The sequence below is a fragment of the Eptatretus burgeri genome, chromosome 2 (assembly GCF_056783735.1).
Source record: "Eptatretus burgeri isolate ZD-2024b chromosome 2, Ebu_testis_v1, whole genome shotgun sequence".
NCBI classification, from domain to species: Eukaryota; Metazoa; Chordata; class Myxini; order Myxiniformes; family Myxinidae; genus Eptatretus; species Eptatretus burgeri.
In genome coordinates this window covers 75,842,013-75,857,993 of record NC_140962.1, presented here as the reverse complement: position 1 = coordinate 75,857,993, position 15,981 = coordinate 75,842,013, and the positions used below count along the sequence as shown (strand labels likewise).

Sequence of the window (15,981 nt, the reverse complement as noted above, 5' to 3'; positions counted from 1 at the left end):
TTCCCAGGTCTCAAAGTATCCAGCTCCATTTCGGTAAGGGGTCATGATCGTGGACGAGGCTGTTGAATTTCGTTTTTCTCAAAGTTTTGTTCTGAGGGCTCTTTTGAGCATCGTCACTGAGCCCTGGACAGCCTCCAACTGCAGTTCATTTGTAGTAATACTACAAGGGAAAGTTTCGAAGATCTCCTTAAGGTTCTTCTTCATCATTCCCATTGCTCCAATTATTACTGGCACAATTTTGGTGCTCTTCCGCTTCCAGGATCTTTTCCCTTCATTTTTGAGGTCCTGGTATTTGGCCATTTTCTTGATTTCTGCATCATTTACACCAAAATCGCAGGGAACTGATGCCTCAATTACCTATACCTTCTTTTCCTTTTTAATGGGCATCCCAAATGCAATTTTTTGTTTTGTTTCTGAAAACTATTGAAGATCATTCATTGCTGTCGAATTTGAAAAGAAAAAAAATTTTTGAATATTTTTTTGCCATTCTCAAAGTAAAAAGCCCTGGCATGTTGATTTTTGATTTTCGCTAGTGACGTCTCACCTTGAACTCACCTTGAACTCACCTTGATCCATTTGGCAGCTTACATTTTTCGAGCTCAGATTTCGATCGTGATTCCACCGTCATTGGCAACTTTAAAGGTTCCTCAGTATTGTCTTGGATTTTTGCCCACCCGGCGTGCGGGCGACCGCCTTTAGCTCAATTGCGGCTAACACCTTTAGCTAACAGCGCCCACCGAGCGAGCAATTGCATCGCAGCTTTCGGATCAACGCCGAAACCCAGCTACGGGTGTTGTTAACCACACCATAAACCAGCCAACTCTTCTGTCCACGCGCTACAGGGTCGATCGCCGAATTGTCGATGTACCTAATTATTCGCGCAGACAGAAATGCCGGGAGTTTACACCTCAACGAGGCCTGCACGAAAACGAGCCGCTTTAAGCAGCTCGTTCCGTTTGCGATTGCCGAGCGGTTTTAAATCGCCAAGCCCCGTCGGACCAGATGTACGTTTTATCAGCTATTAATCAGCCAGCTAATTATTCCGAACGCAATTATGGCAGTCAATGGAGGAACGGACGCAACGAGCAGGTGACATTCAAAAATGGGGAACATTTATTTGCACACGTAAGAAATGCAATGAACAATGAATGGGGGTAGGGGACAAGACGAGTAAAAACCTACAGCCGATATCTATTTATTACATACATGCACTTAATCAGTTCGAATTGGTAGACAAGGCGCCACAGACTTTCATGCAAAAACCCCAGAAAAGAATGATAGAACCGGCCTCGTAAGCCTTTAATGGTCCTCGGAGCTGGGATGACCGAAGGAGCTCCGCGAGGCCGGGCAGGTTACCTTGTCGCCCTTGAGGCGACTCGATGGGTCTTTTGGTCGGCAACCCTCCGTATGTCTCTGTTCACAGGGGGGTGTCACCAAACGCATCAGTTGCTTAAGCGGCTCGAGCAGCTTGGCGGGCGGCGCTCCTCTGTCGCTTGGCCTTCCCCGCGGCCTGGTTGATCGGGCCTGGCCGACGACGCTTCAGAAGAGCGAACGGGCCTTGCTCTTTTAGAGTTGATGCTCTTTAAGAGCCCGCTCACTCCTCAGCGTCGCTCGACCGACTCGGGGCCCGATCGCTCGGACCGTTATGTAGCTTGCTGGCGACTTCTCTCCGGCTGGCGACTTCTCCCGTCTCCAACTGAACTGCCGGCTTCTCCCGTCTCCCGACTCCACTGCTGACTCCAACGGCCCAGCCCAACTCTTCTCTCAACTCCACTCGACTGCCTCCACCGACCAACAACGACCAACCACCCTCTTGGCGTTGAAACGCGCCTTTTTATAGCCCGGAGGGGAGGGGTCGTTCTGGGCTTCATCGCCCCAAATCAGCACCCTCCCCCTTTTCACCTTTGAACTTTCACCCCCGGCTGGCTCCGCCCCTTTCGCCGTTCTGATCCGATCTCGCCGTCAAACGCAGCCGTGTTTGAGATCAATTTCACAACGCGGCCGTGTTTGAGATCACTTTTCCGCTGTCGAGGATGCCATCGTGTTTGTTTGTGGAGATGTTGTTTGTTGGGATGTTGTTGTTGGTGAAAAGATGGCGGTGTTGTGGAGATGCTGGTGAGGAGAAGTTCGTTTGTTTGTTGAGATGGTGTTGTTTGTGGAGATGATGGTGAGGAGAAGTTCGTCTGTTTGTGGAGATTGGTGTTGTTAAAATAAAGATAGAAAAGAATAACACCACCTCAAGATTCACAGCCCGGTACACGAATAAACCAGTTGTACATCGGTGGGGAAATCGAACCTGGACACACACTTACCGAAATAACTGACCTCTGGGGAACTTGAATGGTGTTCTGTGAATTTCCACAACCGTAACAGTATGTTGAAACTGATCATGGGATTTTTAAGAAACTATTGGAGACACAATTAGTGATGGAAATTCTTTCGGAGGAGTTGGGGGGGGGGGGATAATGAAGCCTTATCTGTTTGAGCGTGGCATGTTCACTGCAGATTGGTAGGTTTTGTTTTTCCGCTCTCGATGATTTATAAGGGATTTTGTATTAATTGATAAATTGGTAAAGGATTCGGCGGTGGTGGGATTCGCACCCTACTCTTGACAGCCAAATGTTGAAGATTCGGCGTCACTTAACAGCACCGCCATCTCCGGGGCTATAACGCCGGCTAGTTCGGCACAGGCCTCGGGTCATGTGCCTCGGGTCACGATGCCAACGTATACCTGGGCCTTACCAGTTGGGGAAATAGACCCCGGCTACAGACTGGGTTTGTCAGAGACCGAGCGAAGTCTGCCAGTCCGTAGCCCGTTTGGTTTTATATACAAATCGAACAATTGTTCCTCAGCACGGCACGAATAAACTCAAGGCGACAACTTTCACATGAATCAGCCAGATTTATTGGGGACACATCGGGGAACACAACACAAGCAAAGCATTCACGAACGTTATCATTCATCTATAACCCGCTCTTAACTAGGGAGTTACGGATATGGGTTTCGAAGGGGACCCTAGCAACATAAACCTTAGGCCTGGGTGACATGCAGACAAGACACAGAGTCCTTGGTGATGCCTCATGGACCAGGGGAAAGTGTCAAAGGCACGAATGCGGCTCGTGAGAACCCGATGTCAACGGATTCGAGCGCCCAAGCTCGAGCACACCGCGTGGCAAGATGGCGCCCGTACTCCTTCTCCCGGAACCACTCGCGCATGCAGCCTCAGCGCACAGCACCCGTAAGGTCGATGGCACAAGATAGGAAGATCTATAGTGTGTTCCAGCTGGTTTCTCACAAGGTCCAGTATACAAATCCAGGCCTGGCCTGTTCACCAGATTAGGCCAAATCGGGGTCTTGGGCTCCATGGCCCATGGCATGGACTCCATGGCAGACTCCATGGCAGGTCTTGGGCTCCATGGCAGGCTGGGTCCATGGCCGAAGAGGAACAGCCGGCCAAAACCACTCTCCACAAAGCCGATCGCCGACTCACACAAGCCATTCCCCTTGCCTTTCGGGGCGGGCCTTTTCCACGAAGCAGATCGTAGACTCACACAGCCATCCCTCTCGAAGCAGATCACCGACCGACACCAGCAGCCTCTCATCCAGCAGAAGCAGATAGACCTCATGCAGTTCGTTCCTCTTGCCTTTCGAGGCGGGCCTTTCTGGGACGCCTCCCGGGATACGTGATTGGTCCATCCCTCGAGTCCGCAGCCGCTCTCCACCAATCGGCTGCCGACACGTCTCGCCGACCGACACTGTCAGAGCGCTGGGCAGGGCTAGTTATAAGGGGGGGAAGGAAAAAGATGCAAGGCGCCTCTCGGTACACCACCACTGTATGAACACTGGACAGCCTGCTACACCTCCCGACACGCATGTAACGTCCGATTACCAAACAACCTGGCTAAACATGCATTTAAGGGGGGATCTGGGCTGATCCTATATTTAGCAACCCACTAAGGGCCCATTTCTGCAACAATATTTCTCCAACAGAAACACAGTACCGACACGACTTGACACAACCATGGCATGACACGGATACTGCAATGGCAAGGACACCGCGGACAAAATGGGAGACGAATGCTTTCTCCCACTGTCACAGCTTGACCAGGTGTATTGTATGTTACGAGATCAACCCATTTCATGTTTCCTGGGGTGCCATTTGTGGCTGTGGTCGTGTCGTGTCTGTGCTGTGGTGTTGTGTCGTGCCATATTCATGTCCTGCCCCAGTGGAGGGGGAGTGCTGCTAGTGGGGTGAGGTGATTGTGGGTATTTTGGAGGGATGGTGTAAGGGGGGTGCAATGGTGGTGGGTATTGTTGGATGATTGTTGATGGGGAATTGTGGAAGGGGGTGGTGGGATGTGGGTTGTTTTTGTGGGGGTGATGGTTGATGGAGGTTGGTGCAAGGGGGGGGGAGTGGGCTGGTGGTGAGTATTGTTTGAGTGATGCTTGATGGGGAATTGTGTGGGATAGTGGTAGTTATTGTGGGGATGATGGCTGATGTGGGATTGTAGTGGGATGTGGAGGGTTGGGGGAGGGGGGAGGGGGAGTGATCCGTAAAGTTTTAGTGTCCTTGGTCAAACCCTCTTGGAGGAATAGATGATGATACATACATACTTTTCTCCACTATATATAGATGGTGGTTCATTTGATTTGTATAAATTTGTGTTGATAATAGATAATTATTTTCAGGTGCTCTTGTGGTAACTGCCGGGCAATGGCAACAGGTGTTCGAATCACTGCTCAAATTGCCCATGTACATGTGCTGGTAGCTGGGTAGAGATGGTCTTACAGATGCGAGCAACTGATTTCTTACCCTTAATGATGGGGAGGGCATCCTCTCTCAATCCTGACAGGTAACCACAAGATCGAGTCATCTCTCTTGTTTCAGAACAATTCTTTGTAAAATGTTCCGAGCACAAAAGCGAACATTTTGTCGGCTCGTTCGACACTCGGGTATTTCGGACAAGCCTCGTCCAATTTTTGGCAACCCTCGGGTCATTCGGCCGTTGGTGTAGCATGAAAGCATCTCAGTTTGTATTACTGCAACCACCAAGGATGCATTAATTGGGCATATTTGTGGAAAATCGAAAAAAAATAGCCATTTAATTTAAATCGTATCGCGATGTAACCCGGAGACTGTACAATTCTGGTGGTTGACTTCCAGGTGTGTGACATCACAACTAAGCGTGAAAAAGAAGAAGAATCACTTGATGAAGTCGCAAAATAATCTCCTTTATAAATCGGAAAAAGACGCATTATATCTATTTTGTAGGGTATCAAGAGATCGATTATCATCGAGGTGGGCTGAACATTTGGGTTCCCCTTTAAGTAAATCATCCAGTCACGGTGATTTTTCTCTGTTCATGCTTGATGGGGTCATCAGGTCGTATGTGAGTGTTATTTCCTTGTGCTCAGTTATCACTTTTGGTTCATGTTTCCATCAGTTTTCTGGGACTGGAATATTAAGATTTTTGCAGATGTGCCAGTAGATTATGCCACATACTTCGTTGTGTCTTTGCGTGTACAGTTGTTCTGACATGTTTTTTTTGTATGTTTGTTTTTTTAACATCCCTGTCGGAGGTGGTTTGTGCTTTCTGTTTTTACCTTGCAAAATCTACACTTGTCCGATTGACTCTGGCGTGCCATTTTCTTAAAGCCGTGTGTGTGTGTGTGTGTGTGTGTGTGTGTGTGTGTGTGTGTGTGTGTGTGTGTGTGTGTGTGTGTGTGTGTGTGTTTTGCAATCTCCTTGTGTGAACAGCTTTACACAGTTACCTCTTTCTGAATACTGTACAGTAAAAAGTATTTTCTTAATCACACCTAATTTTCATCCTTTATTTACTAGAAAGTGGAATACACCTGCCAACCACAATGATTGTCTGTTTTGTTGACACTTTCATTTGAATTTAGAGATATAAAGGCCCACGTGCATTATTTTATTCCACCACAAGTACCACTTTAACGGCCCCAATTGTTCCCTACTACTTGTGGGGTTGGCTATGGAATGTTTTTGGTCCGTCGATGGCTGGCCGGGCCTGATGTTCGACTGAAGGTGATGGTGTCATTTGTTCAGGGTTCCAGTGATGACTCACTTACTCTTTGCAAAGGACACCTTGGCATCTTTAACATACACCAACTAATATTATATGGGACACCAGGTTTAACGTCCATCCGAGGGACGGCACACACATTGAAGCACTGCACCTGCGAAACACCTGGATGACAGTTTCGAGTTGAGTCGACATTCGAGCCATGGCTCAACACCTGTGAGGCGAGTGTGCGTATCTGCAGGCTATCCTGCCAACCCTCACCTACATATGTTTATTACAAACAAAAAATGCTTGAATCCTTCAACCTCTGCACTTCCCCCACCCACCACCACCACCCCCCCTCTTTTCCTCATATGTCCTCAACATTCCCCTACCCTCTGCCTCCCTTTTTTTTCCCAATCGACTTCCAGCATCCTTTCATTTTTCTCACCACTGTTCCTCCCCTGCTGCTGTATTTGCAGAGATTTACCAATGAAGACCATTTGGCTGTGCATAAACACAAGCACGAGATGACATTGAAGCTGGGCCCAATGCGAAGTGACAGTGTCATTGTGGCTGGTAAGTTGTATTAATCTTTTGAGTCTCATCTCAAAGGTCTGTGATTTTATTTATTAAATTTTTTTTGTTTTTTTTAATGATTTTATTTAATTTTTTTTTTTTTTGGCCCCATCAGTTTTTCTTCCACAAGAAGTCTACCAACTCCTTGCCAGCATAAAAGCCTTTCTTCTTCTGTTCAGTGCTGTTCATGTCATGGTGTTTTGTGTATATATATATATATATATATATATATATATATATATATATATATATATATATATATATATATATATATATATCTTCTTCTTTCGGCTGCTCCATTTTGGGGTCGCCACAGCGGATCATCCGTATGATCCGCATAGTGATTTGGCACATGTTTTACGCCGGATGCCCTTCCTGACGCAACCCTGGTCGCCTCTTACGACACAGGGACATGGTACACCTATTTTAACCGGGGTATACACCGGCCCAGTATACTGGTACTCATTTCGCCGTCCTCGGAAGGATGACAGGCTGAGTCAACCCCCTGGTGTATTAATTCAGTGGCCCCACGGGGCTTGAACTCAGGACCTCTTGGATCCCAAGCCGCTGCCTTAACCACTGCGCCAACACCAGGCTATTATATATATATATATATATATATATATATATATATATATATATATATATATATATATATATATATATATATATATATATATATATATATATATATATATATATATATATATATATATATATATATATATAGTTACGAATTTGCTGGTTCGGACAGCCACGCACGACCGCTTAAGGCCCAACCACAGTCGCGCGTCCGCCGAAACCCGGAATTCAGTCGTAGCTTCCGGACAACTACGGATGCCTTAACGCACCATAAACTGTCAATATTCTGTCCACGTGGTACAGGGTTAATCGCCGAATCTCGATATACCTAATTATCCGCGCGCAGACAGAAGTACCGATAATTTATACCTCGACGGAACTCGTACGGAAACGAGCCACGAAGCGCACTCGTTCCGTGTGCCATACCGAGCGGTTTTAATCGCCAAGTTCCGTCGGACCAATTGACCACTTTAATTTGGCTTTAATAGCCGGCTAATTTCCCGAACGCTCCATGGATGTCAATGGGAGGAAATGACGCAACGAGCAGATTGACATTCAAACAATTGGGGCATTTATTTATACAGGCAAGCAATCAATGGGGGAAGGGGACAAGACACGAGAAAAGCCTACAGCCGGTCTATTATGTGCAGGCATGCACTTAACCACAATTCTACTTCTAAAGCCAAGGCGCCGCAGAACACTTTCATACAAAACCCCAGAAAAGAAACGGGCTCGTGAACCTTTATTCCAACTTGGAGCCTGGATGACCGAAGGCTCACAAGAGGCCAGGCAGGTTACCTGACCGCCCCTTGTGACGGCTCGAAGGTCTTTGGGTCGGTGACCCCAGATGTTCCTGTTTGGCCCTTGTGTCACTACACGCCAGTCGCTTAGCGGCCGGGCGGCTTGAGGAGCTTGGCGAGCGGCTTGCTCGGTTCCCCTCGGTCGTCCGGCCTTCACTGCAGCCTGGTAGGTCAGGCCTGGCCGGCGACGCGCTCAGAGGAGTGAACGGGTCTTTTGCTCTTTTAGAGTTGATGCTCTTCGTGTCGTGTTCACTACCTCAGCGTCGCTCGATCGTCTCAGGGCCGTTCACCCGGACCACGACGCAGCTGCTCGACTCCAGAGAGGGACGAATATCCCAAGTGCCCGCTTCTCCGCGCTGCTGCCACTGTCTGCCTCCTCCACCAAATGCGTGCTCCGTGTGCCTTCCTCTCCCGCGACTGCCCGTCTCCAGAGAGCGATGAATCTCTCGAATAAGCCCCGAACTCGTTCGAGCTCCGCCCTTATATTGGCCCGGGGCGAGCCGCCCTTCGACCTCTCACCTGAGGCCAGGCTCAGCCCACTTTTCACCTCCGACCTCTTACCCCTGGTAAGCCTCGCTGGAAACCCATGTTCGACGTCATGGGTTGGTGTCAGGGAAACCCTCGTTTTGATCCGATTATGCAAATGACGACTTGAGCAGAGGGAGCGTTGTTTGTCGATGATGATGGCGTTTTTGTTGGAGATGATGGCATTGCGATGTTTGTTAAAATAATGGCGTTGCGATGTTTGTTGGAGATGATGGCGTTGCGATGTTTGTTGGAGATGATGGCGTTGCGATGTTTGTTGGAGATGATGGCGTTGCGATGTTTGTTGGAGATGATGGCGTTGCGATGTTTGTTGGAGATGATGGCGTTGCGATGTTTGTTGGAGATGATGGTGTTGCGATGTTTGTAAAAATAAAGACAGAGAAAGAATAACGGCTCCCTCAAAGATTTGCAGCCCGGCACACGAATGAATTCCCTTTACACATCAGTGGGGATTCCAACCTGAAACACTTACTTCTCAAAATAACTGATCTTCGGGGAACCTGAATGGTGTTTTGTGAATTTCCACATCTGCAACTGTGTGTGTGTGTGTGTGTGTGTGTGTGTGTGTGTGTGTGTGTGTGTGTGTGTGTGTGTGTGTGTGTGTGTGTGTGTGTGTGTGTGTGTGTGTGTGTGTGTGTGTGTGTGTGTGTGTGTGTGTGTGTGTATGTATGTATATATGTATATATGTATGTATATATGTATATATATATATATATATATATATATATATATATATATATATATATATATATATATATATATATATATATATATATATATATATATATATATATATATATATATATGAGATCTTGGCTGAAGTGTGTTGCCATCACTAATTTTCAGCTCACCTTAAACGTAGTTCCAGGGAGCTTATGGGATGGCACACTATCCGTCTGTCCGTCCATCTGTATATGCTTGCAACTTCTTTTCTGAAACTACATTTACGAGTTTGATGAAACTTTGCCACAATCTTCATCCACCGTGATGTACCAAAGTTTGTTTACGGTATTAAAAAAAAATCAGGGTCCAAGTGGGTGTCAAGGAGGGTTGGCCCCCAAAATAGATTATATCTTTTCTCCGAAACTACCCACACAATTTCGATGAAACTTGACCACAACCTTCGTCACCTGTGAAGTACCGAAGTTTGTTCACGGCATTAAAAAAAATTATTTTATTTACTTTCTTCTCCATTACATATTTTTGGAGGCATCCATGATGTGGTTCCCTGGTTATCTACCAGTGGTTCCCTGGTTATCTTCTGCAGCTGCTACCATGTGAACACCCAGTGGTATTGCCCTTATGTTTCCAGTCTGTCTGTCTTTTTTAGCTGCGTCTCACAAAGCGAATGCTGGCTCTAAGAGAGCTCTGCGTTCTTCTTCTTCTTCTTCTTCTTCTTCTTGTTCTTGTTCTTCTTCTTCTTCTTCTTCTTCTTGTTCTTGTTCTTCGTCTTCTGGTGAAGACAAAACCTTTAGGACGCGGCTCTTTTATATACAGCATCCGGATCTCCTTAAATACTAAACACCTGAACACATCCTCGCATTGAGGGTGCCTTTTGAGAGCATCTTTCATGAACTTTTAAATATATTTGGACATTTGCTTTAAAGTTTCGAAAAGTTCACGTTACTATTTAAATTTATTCCATTTAATGTGTTGTAATTTCATAAATACACGATTTTCTCGGCATGAACAGGAGCCTCCATGACGGGTCTCGTTATTGGCTCCATCAAGGCACGTGACGAAATATCGGAAGTTGTTATTGCCTTTAGGACACGGCTCTTGGACACATTTGTCCTTGTTTCATTCAGTAGAGCATTTAAAAGGGCTTCCATCTTATGAATTGTATTGACAAGGCACATTTCCTGCTTCCAGGACTCCAGCAGGTTAAGGATGTCATTTTGCATCAGGTGCTGCCCTGTTTTAATAATCATTCAGTCTCGTGCTGTTGCTGTTTCCACTTGTTGCACCCTGTGTAATTGCTTGGCTCAGCAAAGGCTCTAACATCGTGGTAAAAGTGTTTGGCCATCTCAATTGATCCCTTGTGATTTTTAGCCTTTTTCAGATACAGATAAAGCAGACCCTTTCATTTAGATTTTTTTTCATTTTGCTTTTGGTTAATAAATCACAACACCGGGTTTTCTCAAATTCAAGTCAAGTTAATGGTTGGCAAGGGGGTTGGTTCCCGTCGTCATTTCACGACTTTAAAAACAGCTGCTTTGAACAAAATCATATGTTGGTAAAAACTTTGAACAAAATGAAAAAAATCCATTTGACGAGTTAGTCTGTTAGTCTTTACTTTTAATATTGTTCAGGGAAAAGCTTGGCCATACTACACTTTTAGTGTCATATCAGAGTTTGGTGGTTTTGACAAAAACAGGTTTCAGGAAACCTGGACCAGTGTAAGAATGTATATCCCATCTGGAAAACTGCTGACCTCTATACAAGTTACGTATTTTGTATGTGAGGCTTTGCTTGTGAATGCTTGTCCATCATTCCGTTTAAATTGTACACAAAAGGATTAGTAGTGAGACAAAACTAAACATTATAATAAAATGTCCAAAATATTGTCAATATCTGTTGTAGTGTATAATAGATACTCTCGACTCTCCATAAAGGCCGCAGTATATGTACACCTGTTTAAAGCATCAGATTGTATATTATTTAAAATTTATCACATTTTTCCCTTTTATGTGAAAGTGGTGACTTGCATTATCATATGTGATAATGCACTCCTGCAGCACCACTTGACAGAATAACTTTAAAAGTAGATGTTGAAACAAAACAATAAATCAAACTCCCGGAAGTTGTCCAAATCATTCTAAAATACGGAAATTCCACGTCATAGTCATCATAGATATGGGGGGAATACATTAAAACATACGCGTTTGTTTGTTTGTGGGTAGAAATTAGTTGAAACTTGGTGCTTCTACTTGGGGTGTGCACAGGAATGTTTGAAGTTTGGGAGGGCCATCTCCAAATTAAAGACCCTCTTGCTGCTCCCTACAGAGATTTATAGCCAGTATAAATTTTGAATAAACTCGAGCTTCTTGATTAAACTGTCAATTTGATCATCACTTGCAGTTGTACTCGTACAACAGAAGTCACTGAAATAATAATAATAATAAAAAATAGACTTTAATATGAACACGCCTTTGCTGTACGATTTACCAGAGCCAAGCTGGTCATTATGTAACCTCTTCTACTTGACTATATCAGTTTTCACAGTTAAATTTTTTTTTTAAAGATTGTTAAAAAAAAAAAGCATTTGCAGTAATTTTCCAGCTTTTATCAGGTTTTCTGAACAAAAATAATACCTAAATCACCAAATTTGGATGTTGAGTTTAATAGGGGGAAAAAAGGAAGAGCGGTTGTGCTGAATAGAATCGTAGTGTTTTGTTGGTGTGTTTGAACAATATAAAACGGAAGTTGAAAAACAATATTTCTTCAATAAATCAAGTGGCCTATGACCTCAGCACTATTCGTGGCGGTGTAAAAGTATCCAGGGTGTTTTTGTGACTGCATTGCAATGTGGTGAAAGTGTAGAAAAGTAACAAATTTGCTCTCAGGTAATTTAGTAGCATAAACTGTTCTGACGATGATTCACACTTAATTGAGTGATATGATTTACATTTAACGTCCATATACCATTACGGTTCCGAATTTACACCCATAAATATCAAAGGTTTGTAACATTTGGTTTCCTAAAATGCACGAGAGAGCGTCTAGATACCTCCAGCAGATGGGGGCCTCAGCGACCCCCTTGCCCCTGACCTTAAGGATTTTCATTCACCTAATTTCTATTCAGCATTACAGGTATTTGAGAAAGTGTGGAGAGCCCTGAATACTATGATTGAGTAACCAGTTTTTGTAAAGATTGAAGTTGGGCTTCCCACCTGAGATTTAAGACTGCTGTGAAGGTTGACAGAGTACATTTTTATAAATTCGTTCATGTAAATGGCATCTGTGCTTACTTGCAACTGATCGTGTCTCAAAGAAAAGTTTGAGTGTACATCCTTTTTTGTTTGTTTGTTGATTTATTTCTTATATTTTACAAGTTTTTAATTTGCTGCTGTTCCTCATTTAAAGGAACACTCTGGGCATGTTGTCTTGTGTCTATGCTACATCATCGTAACGTGCTAAATAAATTCCAGAAGTTATTTTCTGATTTTTTATACGCTCGATATATATATCGGGGCGCATTATGTGATACCGGTCGTCCGTCCGTCCGTTCCTGTCCGCACTCTAACTCTCAAAGTTTTCAACTTTCACGTTTCATATTTGGTACAAAGGTACAGACTGTGGAGACGGTGTGTCGTGACATACGTTCGTCATCTAAAGTGGTTGCCATGGCAACTAGCATGCTGTTTTCCACCTGTTCCTGTCCGCACTCTAACTCCCAAAGTTTTCAACTTTCATGTTTCATATTTGGTATATAGGTACAGACTGTGGAGACAGTGTGTCGCAACATACGTTCATCATCTAAAGTGGTTGCCTTTTTCCATGTAGTAGCACAATTCTGTATATACCTTCTTGTTCGGGCGTATATTGTGCTCACTTGCACTCTTGTTAATTTTTTTTTATCACCACCTTATAAAGTAAATATTTTAAGAAAAGTATATAGAATTTTGCTTGTAAATGACAGAGTTCTAATCAAACAGTGTGACCCCCCTATCTGATGATGATAGATATCTAATCAAACTATAGATAAACCAGAGTTATTGAGTGTCATTTATCCTGTTATTTTTCTTTTTTGAGACCAAACGTACAATGAGTAGGGTACACCCTAATTAATTTCAACCCAAGAGGAAAGTTGTTCATGACTTTAGTGATGACGGCTTGTAATCGAGCGATGAAAGCCTGGAGGCAAGTGTGAGAACGGAAAGCACCGACCGGTGTACACACGGGCGATGTCGTAATGCCAAGCAAGATGGAGTGTATTTGCTGCCATGAAGTTCCTGCTGTTATTTCACTGTACCAATCTGACGGTGAAAGTTGTGTGACAGAGAAAAACATTCCAGACTTTTTGTCTGAATAAAGATGCTTCTTGGACCTCAGGACTATCTCACACTGAACAGGTGAGATCAAATGTATGCCCGCTAAATATTTTGGAGTATTTAACAGGAATAAAGATCGATACCAGATAATTAGCCTCACAACTTCCTTGATGTACATACCGTCCATTATGTTCAGACTTTTTCCCTCGAGACTGAACAAATACATTAAATAATCATTTCTCTTTCCCACAGAATCAAATGCTTGTTCTCTAATTGTAAATGTTTGCATCGTGCCACAGAAATACATTGGGGTAAGTGGTGGATGAATGTTTTCACACAATATAACCATAAACTTACCAATGTCCGATCCCGGTTTTCAACTCTTCGTACACCGTACCTTCGTGCACTCGGACGCTCGGTAAAACTAAATATGGCTAGAACAGCTTCTGGTTTCAGTGATTTTTTTCCCCCCAGGTCTAAGTCCCAAAAACTCATTTTTAAGTGTCTTTCAAAGCAATTGGGCTCAAGAGTCTCTGAGAAAAGACGTCTCATATCTAGTCTCTGAGGAACTCGACTGATTCAGCCATTTCTTCCATCGATCTGGCTGTTGAAGTGGCAAAGAATAGAAATGATTTTTTTCCCCCGTTTTGTTTCTCATCCAATCATCCATAATAGCCAAAGGCAACGCACTACAGCATATCGCTTGAATACGATCGTTACCAAGTAGGCTACTGATCTTTATGGCTAACACAAATGATGGGCATCTACTACACATTAGATGGAAGACTCCAGCAATATTCTCTGATAATGACGCGACTCAGCAACTCCGTACGGACTACCCAAAGTTGTCATGATGTTGATTCACTCGTTTTTATAAGTCACACATGTTGCCAAATGTAAGTTTTGAAACATGGATGATTGAATTCAAGCTTTATGAAAATTCCCAGTGTTTCTTTCAGGATTTAAGAGACTTTCCTCCAATTGCCAACTGAAGTAATCGTCAGTGATGGATACATCTCTTAATACAATTAAAGAACAACCACAAAGCCTTGATGTCTAATGGATTATACGGAGCTGAGAAGAAGGCTATTTTGCTATTCCCAGTCAAAATAATGACTTGAATCTCTTGATAATCATACCTGGTGCTAATGGTCTAATCACACCTAGCTATAAACTGTGATCCTAATATTTCACATACAGGGTGATTCATTAACATGTGTGCCCTCCCTCGGATGGACATTGACCTGCATGTCTCGTCTGCTGTCATTAGTTGGTGGACGTTGAACTGGGTGTCCTGTCTGGTAGCATGTTCTCCTTCGTGAAGAAGAGGCAGGTTATTGCTGGCACCATGGATAAATTCCAAATTCCTGCACTTCCAGTCGAGCATCCTGTATTATTGTGGCAACCGGCCCAAGATTGTAACCCTTGCCAAGATTGCTTTAGCAGAACTTAGCTCTGTGAAATGCAATGGTGCTTTGTTGTTGTTGTTGTTGTTGTTGTTGTTGTTGTTGTTGTCATCGTCATCGTCTTATGTCCTTGTGATTATTTTCTTATCTCCTTGTCCTGTATGTGATATTTGTGTGAGCTACACCACGAACCTTTGGTCTTTGTTAAAGAAGTAATTTTTCACTGTGTCAAACATTGCCACTTAATAGATAACTGGTGTGAAACTCCATTCATGTCAGCAAATTCAATCATGCAGGACTCATTATTATCTCTGCAAGACAAGCTGTTAGGGTACTGCCATGTACGTACCTTTTGCTTTCAGTTGGTGCATCGTGGCTTTGTACAATTTATTCTTGTCGGTAAAGATGCTTGCAGTTTAAAATGGGAAAGGGGGTGATGAACAAACCTGCGTGCAAAGTTTTAAAGCTGGGCCATTGCAATGACCAAACGTAATGTTCCCATCCATGCACTTGCCTTGTGATTCTATGACACCAACTACATATCCCACGTATTGTGTTGGTTTCGTCCATTGCGAGATAACTTCCATTGATGTTAAAATAATACCGTTGATCTATTTTAATGCAATCCTCTGGCAAGTATTATGTATGGACATGCTATTCCATGAGCTGCAGACATGAAAAGCAATTCTAAAATATTGACTGTTTGTTTCTACATGTTGGTAGGGCTGTCATGTTGTTAGTTATCTGATATACAAAACTGATATGTTACCATAAACCACTGTGCCACACACAGACACAATGAGTTATCAGCGGGTGTCAACCGTGTCATTGTGCCACGTTGAAATGCATCTATATTTAGTTCAACTAGGGAAAATGCATGGCTTGGCTTTTGTAGATGTACAAATCTGACTGCCATCTTGAAGTGATTATATTTCCCATTGTCGTGCCAGGATAGCTTGGTGTTCGTCTGATTACTTTTGAGCAGTGTTCTCATGGTTTTTAGGTATTCAAATCAAACCAAAACTGTCATGTATTGCAATGCCAGCA

At 43.7% G+C, this 15,981-nt stretch overlaps 1 protein-coding gene across 12 annotated transcripts in view; it reads left to right on the top strand.

The window, feature by feature from the left end:
• Nucleotides 1–15,981, top strand: part of LOC147032361 (cyclic AMP-dependent transcription factor ATF-7-like) — a 123,424-nt gene that overhangs the window by 28,893 nt on the left and 78,550 nt on the right. For all 12 annotated transcript variants that reach the window (XM_085869922.1, XM_085869924.1, XM_085869923.1 and 9 more), the window contains one exon: nucleotides 6,510–6,606. In XM_085869922.1, the coding sequence (XP_085726048.1) occupies nucleotides 6,510–6,606 (97 nt within the window). The remainder of the gene's footprint in view (nucleotides 1–6,509; nucleotides 6,607–15,981) is intronic.